Source organism: Candida metapsilosis, assembly GCF_017655625.1.
Source record: "Candida metapsilosis strain BP57 chromosome Unknown scaffold3, whole genome shotgun sequence".
Taxonomy (NCBI): Eukaryota; Fungi; Ascomycota; class Pichiomycetes; order Serinales; family Debaryomycetaceae; genus Lodderomyces; species Lodderomyces metapsilosis.
In genome coordinates, this window is record NW_027138161.1 from 1,300,035 (window position 1) to 1,326,376 (window position 26,342).

Sequence of the window (26,342 nt, forward strand, 5' to 3'; positions counted from 1 at the left end):
AACTGTTTTGATATTTTCCGGTGCCTTGGAGCTGAGTAGTCCCGTGAATAGATTTGCACTTCTTATCTCCACCGAATTGGTACACAAAATCCCTACAGACAATTTTTCTCATCGACGGAAGCGGATGATTGCTGGCAGCATCGTCATTTCGATTTATCATTCCACGAGTACATTTCTAGAGAGCAGATCTGTCTGATAGTCATCCTCTGTGTTTTACTTAAAGGCGCTACCTTACAATTGGCTAAACTACAACCCGAACGCTCAATAGCGAGTTGCAAATAATCAACAAACTATCTTTCAACTTAATATGACGTTTCACAGAGACAAGTATCAATAGTAATACCCTTTTGTGTTGAAATGTATTTATGCAAGTTGCAGTGTGAGGAGAACAATGTTTCTTGGCTGTTTGACAATGCGGGAGTTTGATAAATACGACGACTAACTCCATTGCTTGTAAGACTGGCAGTACTTACATCTGCCAAAGAGCGGTTATATGCTCTGTAGGTATATGTCGTGTGATATTATATTGTCTGTTTCTTTGTCTCCACAAAAAGAGGAGTGGCTCTAATCAAATACTGGTGATAAGACAGATAAACAACCCCCTTAACTTATGTGCACTGGTACACTACCTTTTCAAATTGACTCTTATATGCAGTACATCAATGACTGTCTTTTTTTTTTTGTTCAATTCATATAAGACAATCAGACAATCAATCATGTGTTTTTTACTCTTTTATCAAAGAGGATAAACCACTTGACTTCTTATCCAATAACCTAAAAACTACATTTATCTATAATACACCATCAACGCATTTATTCTATCAACAAAGGAAGGAGAAAAAAAAAAGCATCATTACTAAACTTTTCACCTTTTTCTCCACAAGCAACTAAAAACTACCCCCTGGGGCATACAGACTGCAAGATTTTTCTCGAGAGGGGGTTTACACACATACACATATCATGACTATATCTACTACTACTACAACTGCTACTGCTACGGCTAATAATGACATACTAGACTCGCAAAAGACGCCGTGTGACGACACTTTATCTACCTCACCAACGGCAGCAGCTTCTGCAACATCAGACACTGCAAACTTGTCATCTGCATCCAACACAGCCGCATCTTTAAGGAGAAACTCTACCATGAAACGAAGAAAGAGAGATAGTACTAGCAGTCAACATTTCAACCGAGTATCGCATCAATACAACAAGTGTTTTCAAAATTATTATCATTCAAGTAACTTTTTGAAACCAAACCCTGTTTACATTCCCAACATCAACACATCAGTAAACCACTGGCAACTTCGTAATCTAACCAAGTACAATAGACACGACAATGTATTGTACTTTACAAAGGAAGATTCAGTGCATTTGTACGATTTATCTCAAGCATTTACCAAAAAAGTTTTAAAATTGAATTACTTCCCTCGTTGTTTTGATAACCATGAGGGTTTGATAGCCACTGGTGGGCTATTGACTAGCTCATCAAAGTTGTTTTCATTGGATTTGGATAATTTGACATCAAAGGACTTTAGTGCTTCTTCAAGAGCAGTTGCGAAAGGATTATTTTCATTCTATAATCCTGAATTATCGATACTACATACAGTGAAGCTTGGTGAAATGATCAATAATGATGTGTCTTTGAATAAAGTTGGTAATCAACAATATCAAGCACTTTTATGCAACAATGATGCTAATTTGTATTGTGTTGATATCAACAACAATTCAAGTTTGAAAATGACAAACAAGATCAACTGTGAAAATTACACCTGTCTAAACTCAAGTGTTAAAAATCCGAGAAATAACTTGATCACAGCTGTTGGTGATTCATCACTGATTTTCATTGTTGATCCTAATTCGGGCTCACCAATAGTGAAAACTATTGATTCGAAATACGACGGAGGTTTTGGCATTTCATATCATCCTAATGGATACATATTCTCCACTGTTTTTCAAGATGGAGTTTGTCAATTGTATGACTTGAGAAACTTGAGTGCTCCTTTGAAACAATTCAATTCTACTCGTAAAAAGCACCAACTGGGTGCTTTTAGAGTTTGTAAAATATCACAACAAAATGACTTTAATGATTTATTGATCATTGCTGAGCATGTTGGTCGAGTACATTTAATTGATTTAAAAACGTTTGATCGACAAGTTATTGTTGTGCCTGCAGCATTGGACCAATTTGCCAACTATAAAGAGTCCTTACTCAAAAATGGCGAACAGGAGGAAGAAATGAGACACTTGACGGATGAATATGATGATGAGGAAGTTGAAATGAAATCTCCATTGAGTATTTATTCAGAAAATTTGTCATTTACCTCACCATTAGTTTATGATTATGATTACTTGACTAATGTTAACTCAAGATTGTTTAATGATGTCAATTTTGTACCACCAATGAATCCGCCCGATCTTCATACTGAAGCATTGGAATTGAATGTGGTGGGTTGGTCCAGAAACTCTAATGAGTTTTCATCCCCACCACAGGATTGTCCTACATCAGCAGCTTCTCCAAGAACCAGTATTCATCATCCATCTAATCAAAACTACCGTCGTTTTTCATCCAACCCTCCACCTCCATCGTCATCCTCCACTTCACGTCCATCACTATCATATGACGTTGATATTGATTCTCAATTGAATGAAATCTACCTCAATTATAATCACACAAATACATCAAGAAGAAACACAACCACGGCAACAACATTTGGCAATGCGTCAACATCACCTTCAGTTTCATCAGCTACACCACTTTCGGCCAGCTCCTCGTATATGTACCTGACCTATTGTGATGACCTGTATCAGCAACATACCAATCATCAACATGGGGAAATGGAATTGCTGGGTATTGAATTTGTCAATGATGCTGTGACTGGTGATTTGAAAATTGTTGTTGGGTGTCAGGATGCTGGTGTTTTGATGTGGGATGTGAATGCGGTGTCGAGGCGTAGTATTGGGAGTTATGAATTTGTTTAGAGAAGGGGAGAAGAGAGAAGGGAGAAGGGAGAAGGGAAAAGGCTTTTTTGATGAGTGCATTGTTTTAATGATGATTATGTTTTGTTCTATGGCATTGGAAATGAGAGATGATTGTTAGCATTCTACTTCCTTAGTTTATGTTTCTTTTTTGTATAGGTTTAATTTGTATTTCACGACTTTTAATGCATTTAAGGCAGCTTTTCCGAAGTGTAAAGGTATCGGTAATTTTGTTCAGTTCTACAACGGTACAGTTGGTAACATTTGTCTCTGAGAAACGACGCCTGTCTTTGTAAGATATGCTGTGTTCGCAAATGCCCGCCATATCATGTGAATTGTACAACTTGCAACAATTTATGCAGTCGAAGTGGAATATTACACAAACATAGAGTTTTCCATTGCAGGTGAAAGAAACGTATGAGAAAACAGAAAACCCAAAAAGAGAAAATAAAGTACACTTTGCCAGCAAATTTCCATGTGTACAATAAAACTTCCACGTCGGCGGTGTTATCTCAGGTACACCACATCACGGGAATCTATATAACAACATACATACCCACACGTCAATACTCAATACTATGCCTGAAGATCCTGATACAATTTTGCAGTCCCAAATTAAGCGCCGAGATGTCAGATTAATAATGAGGAAACTATAGGAGAACTGGCTCCTACTATACATATACAAACACAAATTGCCTTGCCATTGGCTAATCTTTGATCCTACAGTAATGGCATCCCTAACAAGCCTACCTTGTGAATTATTGGAAGAGATTTTCCATCAACTCAATCAACACTATACATTAGCACTTGCTCCGTTGCATTCCAAGCTTTATTACATTGCTAAACCTAAATTATACAGAAACATATACGTGTACACACCCTGGCCTATAATTGAATACGGAGTGGAATCAAATGAACAGGGAGAAACTTTCCACATCTCCAAGAACCTCAACAACTTCAAGGGCAAAAAGTATTCAATCATCTCATCAGATACGCTTGAGAGATATTTGGCGAAAATGGACAAGACACAGGAGATATATCATTTGGAATTATACGGACACAATATGACAATTGTTGAGTGCATTCTCAGACACTTTTCCAAAATCAGGTACTTTCAACTAGTTGTACACTATGGTGATTCTTCGTTTCGTCGGCGGGAACCAAATTATATTTGGTTGCTTCAAAACTATATTGGGTTTTGCCCTCACAGTACAGTCTACATTGCTCCATCAACGAACTTGACCCATTTTCCCGTATTTCATGATAATATCAATCTGATACAAACAGATAGCGAGAACTTGGGACGTGATCTCGATCGTCTTCATCGACTCAAAAACGTGACTAAGCTAGCAATGCTTGTCTGTAAAGGTGATGATCTTACAAGGTATCGATGGTGTTTCAAGCTTCAAGTATTGGAAATCATTCAATCGTCAGACTCTGATTTTTTTCCTGATTTTCTATTAAGTGATGCTTTTGAGACCGTTTTTCTTAAAGAATTGACACTATTTGGAGATTTTAATCCCGGCACTGTGTTTAAAAGTAATGATTTGGAGGAAGAGTTTCCAAAATTGCAGCTCTTTTGCTTACAGCTCGCTGCAACAGGATTCAGACAACTAGAATTTGCGCTTCAAGATTGGAGAGGGTTCAAGCATAGCAAGGTTAGATATCTCATCTTATCAAGTCGCAGTTGTTTGACAAGTGATGTAATGGCTGTGTGTGATTTGCTTGCAAAGTTTCCCAATAGTAGTGTCAACTGGTGGTACCAATCGAGAGTACCCTTCAGGTTGCAAACTCACAAATTCCGAGTCCTCAGTCCAGATCTTCCATTTGGAATCATTGGGTACCACTTTTATGGGTCGCACTACAGGGATGACCTCACAAATTTCAGGCAGATGGTTACTATTGGTGGATTCACGCACAAGACTGTGGAAGTTAAATTAGAAAAGTATTATACTGAAGCTGAATTGTATACCATTTATAAACAGGGGGACGGAAGAAGTGTAAGAATGAACATGTCTGAATATGAGAGTTGATGGTGGGGCCTGTTTGTCTTTGAGAGATTTATTGCACAATTGAGTTTAATATGGTATCAAATTAAATAGGGCCACAAAAGGACTTTTTCATGTTCTGTTTTTTGGTGCGAAATTTGGGTTTGATAATTTTCATCAGAGTCTGATACGTATATCCACGTAAGAAATCTGATGGTTATGGCTAACCATACATCTCAAAGTGCTATTGCAAGTTTAGCTAAACATTTAGGTTATGACATCCTTGTTCAAGTATGCATCGCTGCTGTTGAGAGCCATGATGATACATCGTTGCATGATTTACATGAAGAGTACGAGCGTCGTCGACATTTTGGAAATGAGCCTAAAGATGAAGGCATTGTGGAGTTTCTTGGTCCTGCCTTAGGATCAACCATGCATGATTTAAGTATCGAAGGACAGAATCAACTCATTACAATTGCCGAAAAGATGTCCGATATCATCCATCTTGAAAAAGTTCCACTATCTGATCCTATCAGTCCTGAATGCGCAAGGGCCCTTCGGTCCTTGTGCAACTTGTTGTACAATTACTGCTACTCGAAGTGGGACTCTAACGAATTATTCTCAGAATCTTTGAGCAACCTAATCACAGTTTCGCTTTGTTTCTATTTTACAAATAAAATTATCCAAGTTGGAAGTCATGTTCATGAGGCTCCAGCGAAATCTGGCAAGCTAAATGAGGAGGTATTCAATCATATCAAGCTCCAAATTTCTCCTACACATGTTATATCAATAGAGAGAGAGAATTTCATGGCGCTCAGGATTGCTGACTTCCAGGGGTTTCAATTACCTGTATTTACTCTTCCAACAGATGAGAATACGGCATATGTTGAAAGTGCCTGGTCAAGTAGGTTGGCTACTACGTTTTTAATTCCTATCTTTTCATTTTATCAGATGAAACTTCGTCAAGAGAAAATGGAGAGTATTGCGCATTTCAACACCAACGCGCTGAAGAGACCAGATTTTTCGGTGGTGACAAAGGGCGGTTCTGTTATTGTGTCGCTGTCGGTTAATCCCAATTCACTGAAAGATGTTGCTGACGACGAGATCCTTTTAAGTCTTGAAATCAAATTAGGTAAAACTAAAATTAAATTAGGAAAAACTAAAAACAAATTGGATGACACTATTCTTTTACAGTTGGTCGCCAATAAGGCTGTGACTAAAACCAGGATCTGTTTGTTAATAACCCCAGATACTACGTTCAAAGTAGAGTATGAAGGGATTAAGGATCACAATAGAGAGAGAAAAGTACACCTTTCCACCGCTAAGTTTTTAGACAAAAGCGTGGCAAGGTATATCTTCCAGCAATTGAGGGAGCGAGAAGACTACCGCATGAAACACGATGATCATATCAAGCTCATGGATTTTATTATAAAGCCACATGAACCCGTTGCGTCTAGCTCAAGTCATCCCCCCAATAGCAGCAACACAGAAAGTTCAAAGGATGAAGCAAATACAAAAAAACATCACCATGAAGGTTCAGATGCACTGGCAAAAGGCAAACCAAGTGGTGATGTCGACCCGGGAACTGCACCGCCACTGAGAAAACAATCAAAGCGTGGTGGTGAAACTAAAGGGAAGGGTAAAAAGCTTGAGGATTTTTTTGCTGCCTTTGGTGAAAAGTTGAAAATTACAACCAAGAGCACTGAAGAGAAAGAAAACGTTTCTCAAACAAACGAAAGGGAAGAGAATGTTTATCAAACAAACGAAGGGGAAGAGAATGTTTATCAAACAAACGAAGAGGAAGAGAATGTTTATCAAACAAACGAAGGGGAAGAGAATGTTTATCAAACAAACGAAGGGGAAGAGAATTTTTCTCAAACAAACGAAGGGAAAAATATTGAGACCAAGGAAAAGGATGTTAAGTCAGGTTTGCGTCGTCGTATCCTTGGATCCCTACAAGAGAAAAACACCTTCACCAGAGTTTCAAAATTGTTCCATTGGAATCATAAAAGGGAATTTCATTCAATGCCGTTACCAGGTACCAATTCGAAGCTGCATCGTGATTGAGGGATCTGTGTTTTTGATCTCACAGCAGTTTGGCCCTTTAAAAGGTTTGCTACAAAAAGCGGATAGATTAGGTGCTACGTATTGCAAAGAGCTACCAATTATCAAGTGTTGATTTTAACCTTCTCAGGAAGGTGTATTAATTATGGCATGTGGCATTTGGTTGTCTGTGTAAAGCTACAGAAAATATATAAGTGCTTATTTCAGTAGATTTTATGCAATCTATATAGTTGTTTTTTGAAATTTAAGTTTATTCTATACTAACTTTGTAACTAACCCTCATCAAGCAAGTGCTAGTTTGCACGAAAACACATTGCATGAAAATCACCTCTTTGTCTTGGAATTTTGAGAACGCAATTTCTTATAGGGGTCTACATTGTCAAACTGTATCAATATTTATGCAATATCATATATACATTCTTTAAACCCCAGCCATTTCTCTTCCCATGTTCATCAGATATCAACAATCTTTGGATCGTTTTTCGTCTTTGTAATCTCCCACAGCCATATACATTCGTGAAATCAGTAGTATTCACGTCCTAAGGAAAGCAACGATTGCACCCTTAAGCTCGCCCTCTTTTCTCCTTCTCCACCCCCATGTACGGCAGCTTCCGTCAGAAGACAATCTTCATTGGGTAGTACATACACCTGTTCTCCAATATCGAACATAGTCAGGATCTTTTTATTCAAAGGCAATAACTTCCTCATGTCAAAAGCATCAATATGATCATTAATATCATTCCTAACATCAGGAACCCCATCACCACCGCCATTATACCCCCTACAACTCGTCGATACAGAGTATACCCCCTAACTTCTCATTTAGCACCTTGCCCAACAAATCAATAAACAATGTGGATTACACCTCAATACTAACTTGATTCTTGATGAAAACATAATTTGGAACCTAGGGAATCACGCGTCGACATTGATCTTGGATCGTAACGGCAATGGCGTGAGTACGGTACCCCCCCCATCTTTGCTATGTTGTCCTTCAGTTTAAACCATCATTTAGCCACTAGTTACTGGATCAGCATGCTGTGACTGTGACTGTGACTGTGACTGTGACTGTGATTGTGTTTGTGTTTGCTCAACTGATGTGTAGAATAGATTGGGACATGAAATCAAGGATTGTAAACAGAATGAACTACTGGAGTTTCTAGTCAAAGGATCAAGATTGATTGGAGTTGATATTGAATGGATCTTTTAATTGGAATGCATTGATTGATGTTATTTTGTTTGAAGATATGCTTGGCTGAAGTTCCTTTTTTTTTTTTCAGTGTCATTTTCTAGTGTGTCGCAAAATCATCATAAGATGTAAAGTAAGCTTTTCCGTTGTTCACTAACTACACTGTTTACTAGAAATGTAGTGATATGGAGTCGTCTTCAGAATGCCACCTCTTCTGATTCGCTAGATAGGAATCATGTATAGTTATACTTTCAATTCGCTAAAAAAACAATTTATAATAATAAGTATTAAAATAAAAAAAAAAAAAAGCTATGTACGTGAATTGGGCAAAATCAAAAAAAAAAAAAACGAGATCACCACCATTGGATAAGATGAAGCCCCTTCATCTTCGATGCGAGGCTCCCTATGGACAACATGTTATTCGTTTCGTTTGATGGTATTGTATTGTAATCTTCATTTTTCTTTTTTCTTTTTTTTTTTTTTTTTTTTTTTTTTTTTTTTTTTGGCATTTTTGATGGTTAAAACGTTTATCTTCATTGTTTCTTCTTCTCCTTGCTATTAGTGTACAAATTGTATATTGGGCGGGCAAGCGTGCATCAGCAATTTCTCTTCTTCTTAATTCAAACCTGATGAATGGTAGTGATGTCATCCTCTGAAAACTCAATGCTCCTTTTCCCACTCAGTTCAAAGTTAACGTAGGTACAAAGACCTTTTTAGTTTATGGATGCAAACTGCACAACGCGCCATTTCCTGACTTCTTCCGTCAGCCCATTACACCCCCTTCTCTCTGCTCTGCAGTAACCTCACTCCTCCCTCTCAACTCATCTACGAGCTCTAACCTTGTGTCCATCCTCACTAACTTCAAGATTACCACACTGGCCCAAAACATCCTTCACGTCAACACCACCCTGATTAGTAATAATCTTGACCCTCTTAAAACTCAAAATCAAATCCAATGGAACCCACCCTTCAACATCCATATTCTGTCTCAAAAAGAAATCTTTAACCAAGTTTTCATCGCTAAAGTAGTACTCCAATTGATATCGTAATGCTTCGGAAGGGTTTTGTTGAGGGGAGATTGGTGGTGGTGGTGGTGCTTGGGAGGCTGAACCTGGAGCTCCAGGAGCAGCGGCCATGGCTGCTGGTGGAACCATGCCCGGTATTGCTGGTACGCCGTTTGGCATAGTGATTGGATGCTGAGGCATGAATGCCGGTGGTTGCATTGGCATATAGTACATAGGTGCAAAACCGTTGAAATGTGATGGACTATAAGGAGCAGCACCACCACCAACAACATTTGGATTTGGTGATTGGTTATTACTGTTATTGTTATTGTTGTGGTTGTTGTTGTAGTTGCGGTTATTGTTCTTGTAGTGGGATTTGTATGGACGTGGTTGGTATGGCTGGTATGGTTGTTGGTTGTAGTTGTTATAATGAGGACCCCCGTTGTTGTTATTATTATTGTTGTTGTTGAATCTCTTTGGGTATCCGTTAGATGAGCCATTGTTGTTATAATTAGAGTTGAAACGTTTATTGTAAGGCTTTTGCTGAGATTGATGTGGGTACTGTTGTTGTTGATTAGGTGCTTGTTGGGCTTGTTGCTGTTGCTGTTGATCATCCAGGGTGGATTCTTCGTTTTGCTGAGTTACTTCACCTTCAGTGGCAGCTGGTTTAGTTTCTTCAGATGTAGTAGTCTCGGACAGCTCCTTATCTTCTTTTGCTGATTTTTCAGAAGATTGAGTTTCATATTTTGTATCAGCAGATTCAACTTCAGTTTTGTCAGTAACTTCTTCCTTGGCTTCTTCTTTCTTCTTATTAGCAGAGGAGGCACCAGCACCAGCTTGTTTAGACTTATCTTCTCTAGATGAAGGTCCACTTCCACGACTAGCACCCGCAGTGTTGTTGTTGTTGTTGTTGTTGTTATGGTTCTGTCTCCTCTTATTTCTTGGTTTTGAACCACCACTCGATCTTGATTGCAAGGTGACATTAACATCCAATGGAACCCATTTGGTAGTTATAGGTTTGATAAACTTTTTAGGTTGTTGTTGTTTCTTTATCGACGGCGTTTGTTCACCCAACAATGGAGTACGTTTGCTATCGGGGGTGGTAGTGTCGTTAATCTTCAATGCTTCAACGTCATTGGATATCGATCCCCATACAGAAGTAGTAGGGACTGGTGCAGGTGCCAATGATACTTTGGCTGGTGATGACTTTGGTGAGTTGGTTGCGGCAGTGGAGTTTGCAGTGGTTGTGTTGGAAGATGAAGCAGTAGTGGATGGTGGTGAAGCAGCGCCACCAGCAGAAGCAGCAGCAGCAGCGGCAGCAGCAGCAGGTGATGATGCTGATTCAGGATTCTTGGACTTGGATTCCTTGGTCTCTTTAGCAGCCTTTGAGTCCTTTCCTACCTTGGATTCCTTGGATTCAGTTGTAACTTTGGTGGCTGTTGGTGTTTCAACTGGAGATTCCTTTGGTGATTTACCATCGGATAATGATTTTGCTAAAGCAGCATATGATACATTTGAAGTCATACTTAACTGAAGTTTAACTGTTTTAGGATGACTAATGAGGGAGATATTTCAAAAAAAATTGAATTTACCTTTCTTCTGATTTGACTATGCAAGTGTGATAGTAAGCCCTTTTTGGAGTTGCGTAAAGAAAAAGGTCCTCGAATTAAGTGATGAATTTGCTCAACGGTGGTATATGATACAGAGCAAAATGCAAATGAATAAATACTGACTAAGGAAAGGTCAGAATAAAAGCAAAAACTTTGATGACTTGGATTTGAAAAAAAAAATTCACTCAAGAAATTTTTTTCTCTTTGGTGGTTCCTGGGATTGAGTTAAAAAAATGAAACAAAAAAGCTGATGATATGAATCTGTGGAATTCTCTTTTGTAGTGGGTTATTGTTTTAGTTCTTTCCGTTATACACAAGACTTGTTCTTCGGAGGTGAATGATATTGATTGTTGTTTGTTAAACAAAAAAGTAGTTGTCAAATTGAATTGAAGAGTCAAATAACTTGGAAGGTGAAAGTTAAAACAAAAAAAAAAAAAAAAATTTTTTTTCGTCTTTTCAATAATAAAAGAGAGAGAATGAGAAATTTTTTACTTTAAAGAGAGTGAAAGTGAAAGTTTTTGTTTTCAGTAAAAGAAATTGGTAGCGAAGCACACTCAAAACAACAGATGTAAAGATCCCTTAAAAAAAAAGACCATTACACCAACTATGGGTAAGTTAAACACCGAGAGGAAGAGTATTATTCATCCTTGCGATGTCTCTCGACATTGTTTTAATTTTATCAACTAAAGTTTTTCATTTCTCTTTTTTTGTTCCCGATTTCCAAGAACGTGGAATGAAGCGAGTATTGAAGCTCCAACGGAATTAAGTACAGTGCAATTCAACCTTCATAGGAAACGTATCAAAGGCTATAGCTTCAAGTATTCCATCCTCGCGTTCAAATCATGTAGCTGCAGTTGAATTCAGCAAAATAAAGGTGGACTTGTTTCTACGTGATATAAGCTAGTATCCCAAAGCGACTTCTCGATGAATTAACAACCATCCCGGGTGACCTAATAGCGTGTATTAGATGTCATAGCCCAATGGGTTATAGTATGAATCCGTTTGCCTTCGCTTCTTTTAGTAAACTGTGTAAACCCCCCTCCGCACGTGATTTGATCTTCCCTTTGTTTTTATCCCCACACAAACGATTAACAAAACAAAAAAAAAAAACTTAAAAATCGGACGAGAGACTGGCAGATGCAAAGCAATTGGATACTAGCAAAAGTATTTTCATCAAAGATATACACACTTATCTACCCAATCCATCCTCCTTAAACCAATACAAACAATCCCACAAACTTGCAGTGCTCAACATATAGAACCAAAGCAGAATGACGATACTCACAAATCCCTTATACCGCCCACTTTTGGAAATAATCAGATCAGCTAGAAATGGTATCGTATATGGAGGTAAATTACGGTTTTCACACGCATTAGTCATAAATTTACTATACAGATCTGGTCCACTAGGTCCTCGTATGAAATCTGTATTGGAAGCTTCAAAAGATCATGCAGAAGTGTTGGCATCATTTGCAATGATTTATAAACTAACTGTCAAAGTCCTACAAAATCAAGCATTTTTGGGTCCTAAAAACACCCAATTGTCTAAATTTGTTGCTGGTTGCTTAGGTTCATGGATTGTTTACTCTGGTCATTTCAATTTGTTTCATGGAGGAATCACTCATCAAATCACATTGTATTGTTTTTCAAGAGTCATGATTGCAGTGGGCAAAATTCTTTTGGATAATTATCTTGGCTGTTTCCAACCTAGTTTCACCAATTTCGCTGGTGATCAAATAACGTATAAAGATTTGACCCTGCATCAGCAAAAGAAGCTAAAGAATATGATTTACAATAGACTGTGGAAATACTTTGCCATACTAGTTTGGGGATTGGTTATGTTTATTTACGATTATAGACCACAATACTTGCAGAGCTCGTTGAGACACTCAATGGCTTATATCTACGATGTGGAGATGGACACGTGGGCCAATTGGAAAGATTTCTTGGGGGTTTAACCCAAAGGATAGTTAAAGAATGGGAGAGGGGTGTGTGTCAAGTTGCAATATCTAAACCTTTTTTTTATTTGCTAGTCTAAGTAGTGCTACTGTGTATACATGTGAGTCCGACATCTGTGGGGAAAGCAAAGAGCGCAATGTAAAGATTTTCTCGAGAGCCACTCAACCAGGTTAGTAAACTTTGCACAAAGAAACAAGGGGTTCAATCCACTCGGAGTGGACCCCTACTCTAGTTGTAAATGTTTTCCTCAACTCTGGCCAAACATAAACGTAACTTGTATTGTATCCAACTTGAAACAACCACGGGATGATTAATCAATAAAATCGTCAAGAAGACATCAATGCAGATGAAGAGTTCCGCAAGTATGTCTTCAAACAGAGCTTTCACAACCTTTGCCGCTTGCATCTAATATTGTCCTCCAGCTCCCCAATGTCAAAGGCGTTAAACTTTTGGGTGGTGAACGGTGAACACTCTTAAGATAAAGTATCATGATAGAGCATCACCGTGGATGTAACTAAGCAATCACTACACCAATAAGAGCAAATTTTGTTAAGCAAAGAGCAAGCATGCATGAAAAGATTTTCTAAGAGGTAGTTTGGCTTTCTGTATTCTAGGTTTCGCTTGTTTCTTATAGCTGCTTTATCTGCTTAGGATGATGTCGCCTATTTTTCCCAACGCGCAGAAAAATGGCTGCAAAGATGCATGCGACAAAGAATGCATGAAGCATCGAAAATGTGCAAACACCTTAAAGCAGTAAACAGGTAGTTATCTGGTGACTTTACATAGGAACAGATGGGAGAAGGGTACAAGTTGAAAGGAATATTCATAATAAAGATTCCTTAAAAGATCGAGAATACATGGTGCAAAAAGACTCAAAGAGAACAGCGAGGTTTGAAACTGACTTCTTGTGTATATAGAGAGGAAAATGCATTAAAATATCAATATTTTGATATTTATGGAGCAGAGCCAATACTCCTACAGACGTGACTGGTTTCTATCATCTGAGGAGTGAACGTAGCCTTACCAATCGCTTCTTTGGGGAGCAAAATTCTGTTTCTAAAGTTTTTTCTAGACACGTCAAAGAAAATGTATAGAGATTAGCGATCGATCATCTATCAGTGATTACCTACGCGTCATATCTAAACATACTTGCGTTTCTGACAGCCAGAGAGACGCGTGTCCTCTTTTATACGAAGCGCAAAAGACTTATTCCGAAAAAAAAGTCGTGTTGAAATGCTCAAACACGTGGAAAACTTTTTTATTAACACGCTGTCAAAAATCATAAAACTTTGATTACAAATACACTACTAGTAATTAACCAAAAAGAGAATAGAGCTAACACGTTGTCTAATAAACAATGGTTCCTCTTCTCTGAGAAAGCTCAAAACCGGTAGGCTTAATTTTATGCATTGTCTTTTAATTCTCGAAATTGACACGTAACAGCTACTTCCCCTTCTTTTGTTCAAAGTGAACGAGGTGCAGAAGGCGCGAAAAAAATTATTAAAGGGAGAGATACCGATCAACGGTTGAAATACTTTCTTTTCTTCTTTTTCAACAACGTTTTTCCTAATTTTTCAACACCACTTGTCACATAGATCCCATCTTTCACAAATATGCAATTCTGGAAATACTCAACTAGTGCATTGGCCTCTCTTCTTGCCGTTGTATCGCTTACAAATGCAAGTGGTCCATCTGATGGCGAAGCTGTTGCTGACCCAAATTCTGCTGTTGTCAAATTAACTACTGACAACTTTGCCACATTCCTTGAAGAAAACCCATTGGTTTTAACTGAATTCTTTGCTCCATGGTGTGGATACTGTAAAATGTTGGGACCTGAATTTTCCAAAGCTGCTGATTCATTGAATGAATCTCATCCAAATATCAAATTGGCCCAAGTCGATTGTACTGAAGATCAAGATTTGTGTGCAGACCACGAAATTAAAGGTTACCCAACATTGAAGATTATTAGAGATGGTAAATCAAAGGCTGCTGAAGACTACCAAGGTCCAAGAGAACATCAAGGTATCGTTGACTATATGATTAAGCAATCGTTGCCAGCTGTTCAAGCGCCAACATCTTGGGAGGATTTGGAAAAATTGATCAAGGAACAAACCAAACCATACGTTTTGAAAGTTAATGGTGCTACTGATGACATTTTCAAGAATATTGCCAATGTCAAGAGAAATGATTACACATTTATCGATGTTGGTAAAGATTACTTGAAGCAATTGGGTAAAGTACTCAACCAAGACTTGAAAAAGGCTTCATATTTGGTTGTCCACCCAGGTGATGTTGTTGAAGCTATCAAATACGAAGGTAAAGCCGATTTGGATAAATTGACCGAATTCATCTCAGTTGAGACTTTGCCATACTTTGGTGAAATCAGCAGAGATACTTATATGTCTTATATGTCTTCACCATTACCAATTGCTTACTACTTTTACAAGACTCCAGAACAAAGAGAAGCAATTGCTTCTGACTTGAGTAAGTTGGGTAAGAAATACAGAGGTAAATTAAACATTGTTGGTTTGGATGCCAATTTGTATGGAAGACATGCTGAATCTATTTCAATGGACCCAGAGATTGTTCCATTGTTTGCTATTCAACAAGTTGCTGAAAACAAGAAATACGGTGTTAACCAAACTGAACACCCAGATGGTCCATCATTCAAGGTTATTGAAAAGTTTGTTGCCGACTACTTTGACAACAAATTGGAACCAATTATCAAATCTGAACCATTGCCTTCTGATGAAGAAAAAGCAGCCAACCCGGTTGTTAAATTGGTTGCTCACAACCATGAACAAGTCTTGAAGGATTTGGACAAGGATGTCTTTGTTAAATATTACGCTCCATGGTGTGGTCACTGTAAGAAGTTGGCACCAACTTGGGAAGAAATGGCTGAAATTTTCGGATCAAACAAAGATGACGCTAAGGTAGTCATTGCTGACTTGGATCATACTGCCAATGATGTTGACATCCCATACGAAATCAGAGGATACCCAACTTTGTTGTTGTACCCAGCCAATGGTAAGCTCGATGAAAAGACTGGTTTGAGAACCCCAATTGTTTTCGAAGGTCAAAGAGAATTGAATGCATTGCTTGATTTCATTAAGGAAAAGGGAGCTTTGGGTGTCGATGGATCAGCCTTGCAAGAGAAATTGAACGAGGCTAAGGAAGCCGCTGAAGATGCTGTTGAAGATGCTGCTGAAGAGGTTAAAGATAAGGCTGCTGATGCTAAGGATAAAGTTGAACATGATGAATTGTAAGTAGTTGTGTATAAACGGGCTATAAAAAAAAAAAGGAAAAGTATACAGTAACTTTTACGTTCCCCAAATTTTGACCAACTTGTCATCGCCCACACTTCCCCATAGTTTCCCATAATCGGTATTTCTCACCACCAGTCCATGTAAATTCCAATCAACAGCATTGCATAAATCAACGTGAGCCTTGATGCGAGTAATGAGTTGTCCCGTATGCAACTTCCAAAAGTATACAAACCCATCATCAGACCCACTCATGACTAGTTCCTCCTCTCCAGTCTCTTCATTCAAGTAGCCAAATGAGCTTCGTACAATATACGTGCTTTGACTATGGCCAATGAATTTTCGGTACAAAATTGGTGGATTGTGATGCAATAATGGAGAAATGTCCCACACTTGTAGTTCCTCTGGAGCTGAATTTATCAATACGTATTTACCATTCGATGATACAGTGCATGATGTGAGTCTTCCTCGTAAATTTATACATGCTAATCTCTTTGTTGTTGCTTCATCATTGAAAACATCGGGAATACGATAGAATAGAAGTTTCTTATCATTGTTTGCCGTAATGAGAATCCTTCCGTTTGGCGTAATTGCCAAGTCATTAATACGATTAAATGGAGTTTCAGTGAATGTAGACTTTGCATCAACGTCTTTCATTGAGATATCATCTTTTCTATTACCATCATCATCATCATTGGCGGCCTCTTCTTCATCATCATCGTCAATTGGTGCTTCGCGATTGCCCATAAGATCGTATATGCCACGTGAGGTACTTGGACTGTTGCTCGATGCATTTGGATCAAGAATTCCAGCTTGGTTCCCATCACTCTTTTCATCGTCTTCGTCCTCCATATTGCCGTAAAAGTCAAAAATCTCCACTCCGTGGCAATCAAACACCTTCAATGCCTTATCAGGGGATCCAATAATAAACTGTGGCGTTGACGAAGTAGCTGATGTTTCCTTTGTATATGGTAAAAACTCACATGACCAAGTCTTGATATCCTGTCCTAAAGTGAAACAAGTCATTAATTTAATTTCATGACTGGCATTTGCTTCACTTCGAGTGATGCGTTTGCGATCTATGTCACCAATAAACCACACACGAACAACTGTATCCAAACAACAGCTGACTAAATATTGCTCTTTTGGATCCCAGCAGCAATAAATCACTGCTTTTGTTTTCCCACTTGATGGTTTTACTGAAAATGGTGCAAAGGCTGCTGAATCAGCTGCATTTGTAGGTTCCATGATTTTAATACGCAGAAAGTTTTCATGCACATTGTACAAGATTAATCGGCCATCGAGGGACCCGGTGACGAGGTACTTCCCAGATGGTGAAAACTTGAGAAACCACACTTCATCTAAATGGTCAGTTAGTGTGTAGTGAAGTTGAGTCACGTTGAAATTATTTGTAGTTGGGTTCTGTGTCGTCATTTGCTTCTTCCACTCGTGCTTGTTCCTTGGTGGAAGGTAGAGTGGAGATTGCAGCTGCTGATATTTCACTGATTGATCAATAATTGTTGATAATGAAGGTACATGACTAGGTGGGTTAAACACAAGATGGGACTTTTTAAACACTTTTTTGAAAATTGCATCTTGTGCTTCTTGAATATTATTTTCAACGCCAGGCAAATTAAAGAAAAGCTTGTGTAGTGGTATATGTTCATTGGTAAGTACTTCTGCTTCATTTTCATACTTCAATTGCTCTAGTATTTGAGCATCATACAACTCACGTATCGAATCGATATTAATCACATCCAACAATGGTAACAACTTGTCCCATAGATACGCAAATTCATTCTCACTCTTGTGATTATGGCAATAATCCATCCGGCGAACCATATACAAGACTGAGTTGATGACTGATTTATGATCCTCTCCAATATTGTTGGTAATATGCATAAACTCCTCATGTCCAGTTTGCAAAATCAGAACAAGGTACTCATCAATAGAATGGTAGTTATTTGTGCGTGATGCATTGTGGAACCAGCTGAGTAGTACAGGTATATCCAGCTCATTATCCTTTTGTACTTGTGTTCTATACTCGTGAAGTAAATCAGATGATAGTTTGTCATACCCCAATTGTCGCAAAGTTTTAATCATTACTTGGACTTGAAAATCAGGGTTATTTGTGGATGTGATTGGACTGCTCATATTTGCAAATGTGGTAAAAGCTGTACAAGTGGGATGGCTCGATTTGTCTTTGCTTCTTGTTTTGTTATCTGGGGTCATTTGTGGCTCCTTAAAATTTTGGGTGTTTGCGAATTGCGCGAGGAATGCTTGACTACCTATTATGGAAATGTAGTGTAACATCTCCATTGTCTTGTTCAATTTTATGATTAGGTAATTCCGTTTACACAACCCAATTTTAAAGCCACTCCTTATTGTTTTCGTATAACCATTTTAATTCGATAATCGTCAAACGTGTAGAATAATCACATGAGAAAACGCCGTATGAGATTGAACTTCTACTTCTGAGCGGGGATTTCTAATGCTCCGCCTCAGGGCATACTAACAATGGCATTTCAACTCGAACGTATGGATAGAAGAGCAGAAAAAGTTCTCTAACTCCTCAAAGCCGGATCAATTGTGTTCTTCATTGGAACAAAAGCAAAGTGTGGCTCCAATTCGGAGTTGAATAGCAAAAGTATTGATAAGAGATTTTTTACACACTAGTGCTTTCTATTAAGCAAGAGTCAAGGGGACACTTTCAATTCCTGGTTTTCATATGGAAGTAAATTACCCATAGTGTATTACTTCTTGTGAAATTGTAGCCCAGATATTGTAAATTCCCAATTGGGTATGAAATACGAATTTTGTGTAATCTCCTATTTCTCCGATTTCAATCCCCCTTTTAATTCACAAGCTCCAATTGCTAACCTGATTGTTTGTTTATACGGCAAAAGTGGAGAGGAACAAACAATGGAACACCATATGATGAAGTAGTTTTATATGATGAATAACAATAGGTACACTTTTCGGACAAATTTTCATCAAACGTATGCAAAAATTCCGTCGTTTAAAGGAATGGAAACAACTCACAATAGAAATTATGTACAACTCTGCCTCGTCATTATCTAGATCGAAGCTTTTGAAGACTGTTTGTGCAGAAGTTTCTCCGCAGTTTCAAAAATAATAGAAGTTTTTAAAATAGATTAGTAATCACAAGCTGATGATGAAAATGTTATTGTTTCAAAGAATTGGTTAACTAAAATGATAGCCAGTGTGAACACTCAACAATGGGAGATCTACAAGATCAAACAATGGAAGTAAAGTCTATTCAAATCGATCTTGGGTCTAGACCAAGAAATTCATCGCCAAGATACAGATTTCGCTAGCCGTTCAATCTTTGAAAATGCAGATCTCTTTCCCAAACCAAACTTGTGAATATAGCTACACAACATGAATGCTCTGCTCTACTGCTCTTCTCATAGGCAATTCCATCCACAAAGAGTATACTAACCATATGGTGGTTGGTTACAAATGGGTTTCTTCTTTGTTTACAATTTTTCTATTTGGTTATCTAAAATTAGTCACAGGCATTGTTTTGATATGCATGTGCTCTTACTTTTTTCATCAAGCTGTTACCTATAGCATGTTCAAAAGAGACGGTACTCAAAGGAGATCAGGGTTGACCCTTCACTACTGACCTGAGGGTGGAATGTCAATTGTTTGGAAGTCTTTATCGTTACTGCAAGTCGGTATCAATCCCCTTGCAGCAAATGCGTGACCCCAGATTTGTATTTTTTTGTCGCGTCGGACATAAACCTCCGCTACAACTATAACGGTTTTTCATCTTTTTATAATAAAGTACACGTCATGATCTATACCGATCAACGTTTTGATTACTAATTACCGCCGAATGGAATTGCTTTTTCTTTGAGCTAAATTGGGGTATATGAATACAAGTTTACATGTTCTCCAAAGTGTGGCTCAAGAATGAGCATTTTAGCTTCATTTTTGTCTCAGCCTTTGGTGAGGCTCAACCCATTCTGCTGACGTGTTCTTCAATGAGGCTTTGATGAAGGATGTGATTGAGTTGGCTGGTGTTTGTCCCTCTCTACAGCAAAAAAGAAGAGAGGGTCACTTCCATTTCGTAAGTTTTCGGAATTACGTAAGCGCTTACGATCCGAACTCTTTGTGTCACTAATGCTGTACCAGTTTTGTGCTCCCTCTCCTTCTCTTTCTAGTAATATTGCCACCACCTTTGTGGAGTCGCCACCAAAAGTGAATGACTTCTCCAAAGGGCAAAGCAGGAACAAACTTGCAAGGTCAATTGAAATAGTCCGAGGCTAAGTACGGAAACGAAAGACAAAAGAAGTTATTGTTTAGACATCTTTGAAAGAGACACGTCGTTTAAGGTTCCCCAGTTTTACATTAGACACATGTATTGTGTCGGAAAAGCATCTAGATTGTATGCATTGCTTGTGAATGACCAAGCTCTGTGTACCTACATTACTCGGTATTATCGCTCAAAGTATAATCTTCGGACATTTTACAAATTAGTTTGTAAAACCGCATAACCGCTATACGCACAATAGATGCATTGTGATTTTTGTCTACACCTCGGAACTTTATCATTTGTACCACAGCATCTATTTACGCTCTGGGTTGTAGTGTACCTAATCAAATAACAAAAGTTAACAATAGATCCATGAAGCGTTTTTTGTGTCAACGAAGCCATTTGTTTATTTACCAAAATTGAAGCTTTCGTGACTCACTTACACTGTTATTGCAAACAATAAGATACTGAGCCCATTCAAAAGTCTAAAAAGCACAGCCGCTATTACAATAACTACTCTGTCGTAAGAAACAAAAGTTCATTCGTTTTAAAAAACGTACAAAAAGAGACAAGAAACTAAGTTACTCGTTTCTTTTTATAGAATTAAGTTTTAAAAAACGTATACATGTATGGTTTCGTAAAAAGTTGAATAGAAAGAGCATATTTGAGGAATGTCGGGGTCATACACATTTCTTTTGAGTCAGAACGCCGTACGACGGTATCTGTTGTAAAAGAAAAATAGCACATGGAGTTCTTGATAATTTGGCGGGGTTAAATGAGGGACCCAGAGGCTAGATCTGCAATTAAAAAACAGTCATAATGTGAATCTATTGTTGACTGAACAATAGTTTTACTGGTTATGATAATCCGAATTGAGTAGGTGTAAAGTCTAAATGTTCACTTCAATAGAATATATAAATGATTGTAAATCTGCTTCAATTGTAGACTAACGCAAAGCTGTTGCAAATTTTAAACTTCCTTTGTCTTAGTATATCTCAACCATCAAGGTATTTCAAGATATACTTTGTACAATTACCTTTAAAGGTTTCACCCAAGCAAAGTGTCACCAATCAAGCGGCTGACGCGCAAAGCAAATTTTATTTCAGGAAAGACACCCATATAATACAAAACCAACAGCTACTACAAGCTCACAAAACACAGGTAGTGTGTGTGTGCCATTCTAATACGAGAAATACACAAAAAAAAGGGAGGTGAGTTTGTCTTTGGTATATTTGTAATTTTGTGTGAGTGCAGGAAAATTTCAGAAGGTCATTATTGCAGAAGACTAAAAACTGACTAAAAAGTATAGCAGTTGTTTATCTAGAGAATTTTATCATGAAGGCAAATTATATTACAACAACAAACAGAGCCTAGTCATATACATACAAGAAGAGAGCATTGACACTACTAGGTCAACATATATTTGGTTCTTGGAATTGAGAACCCGAGTTTATCCAAAGCTTCCGCACCTATATCATCGCGTAAAGCAATTACTAAAAATAACATCGAGAACCTTTATTCAACGCTTGCTGGAACCACCCTCGACTATTTATCCTCAACCATAGCTTAATCTGATTGTGTTTCCAGACATGGGAAAGTTACGCGCAAGAGTGTCTAAAGTTTGTGACTTTTGTAAAAAGAGAAAAGTTAAATGTGATTTGGGGAATCCATGCTCCACGTGCATAAAGTACAAGAGGAGTCCTTGTGTATATTCAGAACTATTAGGAAATGAAGATATGGATGAAGAACCAAGAAGAAAGGATCCAAAGACACGGAAGAGTGAGTTAGTCCCAAGAAGCGATGTTCCGTGTTCACTTTTCTCACCACGGTCATCTTCCAACGAGCAGCAACCAAACATATTCACATCCAAGCCATTGACTCCTGATGGAACAAGTATAGACATGGTGCATGATGAGTTATCATTTCTCAAACTGAAACTACAGTCTTTGGAACAGCAATTGGCTAAACCACAGAGACCTTCTGATCGACAGGATTCATGGCCTCTGCAACAACTGCCACCACTTGATCTACCAAACCAAACTTCCGAAGTGAAAAGTCCTTTATTTTCCACAGCTGATCCAAGATTGTCTCTGATTGATCCAATGGACCTATATGGGTTGAATCCAATTGAATCTGAAAACGAATGGATCAACTTCACTACCGGTTACAACCCCACACAGAATAGAGAGCCAGTAAGTAGAAAACATTATGGTCCCTTATCATGGGTTACTTTGTTGAAAATCGACAATGCAGTGGCTGCAATCTGGACACATATGGAGCAGATCAAAAAGCAATACAAAGTACAAGGTGGTACCCATTTCATCCCTCCTCATGAAACTGCAACTAAAGTTGAGAGAGACTTTTCGGAAAAGGCATACAACGACGAAGGTGAACACGATGTAAAGTTGTTTAGAGAAACAGACATCAAAGCTGGTTCGAAAAGAGTTGTTACTCAGGAACAATTAAATGAGAAGGCAAAGTCATTGGGGTTATCCTTCTATAAAGGAGGCTTGGATGAAGAGTTGGAATTGGTGGAAAAGATTAGATTGGTATTGCCTAAGCAAGATGTTCTTTGGAAGTTGTATAAAAGATTCTTTACTCATCTATATGTTGCTATGCCATTGATAGATGAAGCTGCTACTAAAGAGCAATTACAACGACTTATTGGTCCAGAAGACTATCAAGATATTAAAGTCACTGTAAAAGTCGAAAAGAAGTTGGATTTTGCCTACTTGGGACTATTGTTGATCTTGATTAGGTTTAGTTATATATCGCTATTCTCACATGACTCCACCATCAATGAAATCAATTTCCAAACAAACAATCCAGAACCAAATGCTCAGCTGATAAAGTTTCTATTGAACAACCCTATAGATATTGATGTTATTGATGTTGCACACTTGTGTTTGGACCAATTCAACATGATGAGATGTACCAATATGGCAATTATGCAATTGGCGTTAATGACAAGACTTTATCACTTGTATGCCCCAGAATTGGGTGATGGTATCGATGGTGGTGATGGACTTATATTCAATGCGACCTTGATTCAAATGGCAAGGTCCCTTGGTCTACATCGTGAACCTGAATTGTTTCCTGATGCATTTACGGATCCAAGACAAAATAACTTGGCGAGAAAGATTTGGTATTATGTGTTGATACTGGATTTCAATACTGCCATGAATGAAGGAACATTGACGTCGGCACCGTTTGACTCATTTGACACCAAGACGCCAGTCTATGTCCCCGGGTGTGAGAATGTTGATGATGTTGGAATTGAAAAAATTGCTTGTTCTTGTTATCCAAGCTTTGATTATACTTATGAGCCAATGAGTGAAATGTTTTCAACAGTGTTTAAAGTTAGAGGCGGTGTCAGTATGGCTGATTTTGTTAAACGAATGAACTTTATGGAATCATTTTTTAAAGAGAGATATTGTGACGTACCCAAGGAGTATACCTCAACTTATGAAAATACAGATGATGCAATGCCAAGAACTCTTAAATTGAAAATCTATTTCACGGGCACATTCCATGTCGCTTCGATGCACTTTCATATTTTCAATCACTACGAGAGGAAAAAGAATGTCAATTTGGCGTACTATTATCTTAAGAAAATTGCCCTGGTTATCGTCCACGATGTCATGCCTTGTTTTACTGAATGTATTAGGCACAAGAAGAATGTTTTTAAGAATTCTGCCGATATGATTACTACTCCCAGTTTTATCACTGTTGCTCATAAGTCATTGATTATGTTGTTTTCATTCCACTTGAGATTTAAATACTGGATCCATGACTGGAAAAAAAGGTATGATCATAGTTCCAAGATGAGACTGTATGATCCAGCTGATCAAGTCTACAAGATTACTTTTCAAAAATTAGTTCACTTGGCTGATTTGGTGGACAAATGTATAACCCATTTCCGTGATGGCGTTGCTCGTTTGTCACAACGTTATTACTATGCTTGGCGAGTGACAAAGGCGCAAAATTTCCTCAAGAAAGTGTTGAATGACAAGTTTTTCGATTCTTACCTGCCAGCTTTCACCACTCAGCCATTCAGTCCTGAGATGTTGACCCAATTGGAGCAGCTTTTTGAAATATCATTGAACAAAGTTGAACAAAGCAAAAATCAACACAAGATGGAAAAGAAACGCAAGTTGAATGACAGCACTGCGCAACCGACACAACAACAAGATGATGAGGTGTCAATGGAGGAAGAGTTGGAAAACAATGTGAAATCATTCATCAATGGTAATGTCAATTTAAGAAATCATGATAATTCGGTTAGTTCAACTGGGTCTACTGCTTCCGATAGCGAGTATAAGCCAAGTGAGCAAGTTGATACCATTTGGTTACAAATGATGAATATGAAGAACAATGAGGATCCTACAACTAGAGTATTTGACTCAGGTATGAATGGCATGTATGGAGCCACTGGAGCCACTGGAGCCACTGGGGCCACCCCGGCATTTCTTAACCAAATGGTTGGCGGCAACGTAGATGGTGGTGTACCATTCAGTCCAGGAGTCCTTGGTGGGCTCGGAGGTGCCAGTTTCACCTCTGCTGGTATTTCAGTTGGTGCTGGAACTCAAGGTGGAGGGCAAGGATCGTTTGATTTGAATTCGGGTGAAATGTTTGAGAATTTCCCCATTGATGAGTTGTTTAAAGATTTACTTTGAGAGGGTTTTACGAGTGTGTGTGTGTTTTATGTGTATATATTTTGGTTTTACTTCAATTCTGTGGTGTGCTTTTGTATATAGGTGAATTGAAATCTATTTGAGTTATTTAAATTAAAGTATCTACTGAGTGTAAGCACTGTAAAAGTCGACTTTCTATGCTAGAGTACATGTGTGCTGTTACCTCTCCACACGCACATTTGCCAGGTTTGAATATCTTTGAATAAACGTATGTGAATCCTTTGTATGTAAGGATAATAGTTTCCACTGAGTCGCAGTGATGGATTCACAGTATACATTATGCATGGTGTACCGAGTCATAGGAATAGTGTCAAACTGCAGTGGGTTTACAATTTGCAGTGTGTTCAAATTGGTGCATAGTATAAGCAACTCTTCTGCACGTTGTTTGAAACCATCGAGATCTGATTCAATCTCTAGGTTCACTGGCATGTGCATGGTATCTTTGTGTACTTCAGGAGTTGGTAAATCCATTTCTGGGTCGTAGATGTACGATTCGACTCGTACGTTGCAGAATAGTGTCTTGATGATGAATTCAAGCTGCGGTTGGGAGAACTTGATTTTGATTTTATATCTAGATCGAGAATGAAAGTTTCCACCATGGCCAATCTTGTCGTTGGTTAGTCTCTTCACTTGAACGTGGTCAAAAGATGATGCCTTCCCATATCGGTCGTGCTTGTTTTGATCTTTGTTCAAATTGGGTAATTTCTGATACGATGGTTGATCGAGATGTATAATTACTTCATCTGTTTGGCCGTAAAATTGCAACTTGTTTTGGAAAACGGGGTCAAGGTCAATTTGATCAAAAGGAACTGCTTCAAGGTAGGATGGGCATGCACTTCGTTTCAGTCGTATGAGATCTATCAAGTTTGTAGTTGTTGAAACTTCTCGAAGAAATGGTTTTGGTGAGAAAGTTTCTGTCGGGGCGACAATTAGATGCACTGTGGTGTAGTATGGCTCTTTTCGGATAATTTCATCGAGAGGGTATGTGTTATTTGGAGATTTGAGTATGATGTCTTTTTCTGTTTTCATGATTGGTGCTGGTCAGGGGAGTAAACGCCAGATGAAATTTGATAATTTTTTTTTTTTGCCTCATTGCTTACTAGTACTTGGATGCAAGGGTTCAGCGTTGATCATTGTGAGGTATCGAGGTATATGAGAGGCAATGGGAAGGTGCCTCTACGTATTCTACTACGTCTCCCTTAACAAAATTGGCTTTCATAGATTTGGTATGTCCGAGTTTTCGGAGATACGTCTCAAGGCGGTTTATACTTGGCCGAGAGAAATCAAGCGCCGAGAGCGTCAATTTCGTT

At 38.3% G+C, this 26,342-nt stretch overlaps 9 protein-coding genes across 9 annotated transcripts; 6 read left to right on the plus strand and 3 right to left on the minus strand. All coding sequences in view use genetic code 12, as the record gives it.

The window, feature by feature from the left end:
- Positions 1–960: 960 nt before the first annotated feature.
- On the plus strand, positions 961–2,982 carry I9W82_003358 (uncharacterized protein; the record flags this gene model as incomplete). The annotated part of the gene is made up of 1 exon (XM_067692314.1): positions 961–2,982. One exon carries the CDS (start codon positions 961–963, stop codon positions 2,980–2,982), a length of 2,022 nt encoding a protein of 673 aa, XP_067548706.1.
- A 725-nt stretch (positions 2,983–3,707) lies between these two features.
- On the plus strand, positions 3,708–5,012 carry I9W82_003359 (uncharacterized protein; the record flags this gene model as incomplete). The annotated part of the gene is made up of 1 exon (XM_067692315.1): positions 3,708–5,012. The coding sequence occupies one exon, from the start codon at positions 3,708–3,710 to the stop codon at positions 5,010–5,012; it is 1,305 nt and encodes a 434-aa protein (XP_067548707.1).
- Positions 5,013–5,186: 174 nt separating this feature from the next.
- On the plus strand, positions 5,187–7,034 carry I9W82_003360 (uncharacterized protein; the record flags this gene model as incomplete). Its single annotated transcript, XM_067692317.1, has 1 exon — positions 5,187–7,034. One exon carries the CDS (start codon positions 5,187–5,189, stop codon positions 7,032–7,034), a length of 1,848 nt encoding a protein of 615 aa, XP_067548708.1.
- Positions 7,035–9,041: 2,007 nt separating this feature from the next.
- On the minus strand, positions 9,042–10,748 carry I9W82_003361 (uncharacterized protein; the record flags this gene model as incomplete). The annotated part of the gene is made up of 1 exon (XM_067692318.1): positions 9,042–10,748. The coding sequence occupies one exon, from the start codon at positions 10,746–10,748 to the stop codon at positions 9,042–9,044; it is 1,707 nt and encodes a 568-aa protein (XP_067548709.1).
- Positions 10,749–12,105: 1,357 nt separating this feature from the next.
- On the plus strand, positions 12,106–12,792 carry I9W82_003362 (uncharacterized protein; the record flags this gene model as incomplete). The annotated part of the gene is made up of 1 exon (XM_067692319.1): positions 12,106–12,792. One exon carries the CDS (start codon positions 12,106–12,108, stop codon positions 12,790–12,792), a length of 687 nt encoding a protein of 228 aa, XP_067548710.1.
- A 1,614-nt stretch (positions 12,793–14,406) lies between these two features.
- Positions 14,407–16,059, plus strand: PDI1 (protein disulfide isomerase; the record flags this gene model as incomplete). The annotated part of the gene is made up of 1 exon (XM_067692320.1): positions 14,407–16,059. One exon carries the CDS (start codon positions 14,407–14,409, stop codon positions 16,057–16,059), a length of 1,653 nt encoding a protein of 550 aa, XP_067548711.1.
- A 54-nt stretch (positions 16,060–16,113) lies between these two features.
- Positions 16,114–18,288, minus strand: I9W82_003364 (glucose-induced degradation complex subunit; the record flags this gene model as incomplete). The annotated part of the gene is made up of 1 exon (XM_067692321.1): positions 16,114–18,288. The coding sequence occupies one exon, from the start codon at positions 18,286–18,288 to the stop codon at positions 16,114–16,116; it is 2,175 nt and encodes a 724-aa protein (XP_067548712.1).
- A 3,639-nt stretch (positions 18,289–21,927) lies between these two features.
- On the plus strand, positions 21,928–25,014 carry ZCF29 (Zcf29p; the record flags this gene model as incomplete). Its single annotated transcript, XM_067692322.1, has 1 exon — positions 21,928–25,014. One exon carries the CDS (start codon positions 21,928–21,930, stop codon positions 25,012–25,014), a length of 3,087 nt encoding a protein of 1,028 aa, XP_067548713.1.
- Positions 25,015–25,191: 177 nt separating this feature from the next.
- Positions 25,192–26,061, minus strand: I9W82_003366 (uncharacterized protein; the record flags this gene model as incomplete). The annotated part of the gene is made up of 1 exon (XM_067692323.1): positions 25,192–26,061. The coding sequence occupies one exon, from the start codon at positions 26,059–26,061 to the stop codon at positions 25,192–25,194; it is 870 nt and encodes a 289-aa protein (XP_067548714.1).
- Between the last annotated feature and the right edge of the window lie 281 nt (positions 26,062–26,342).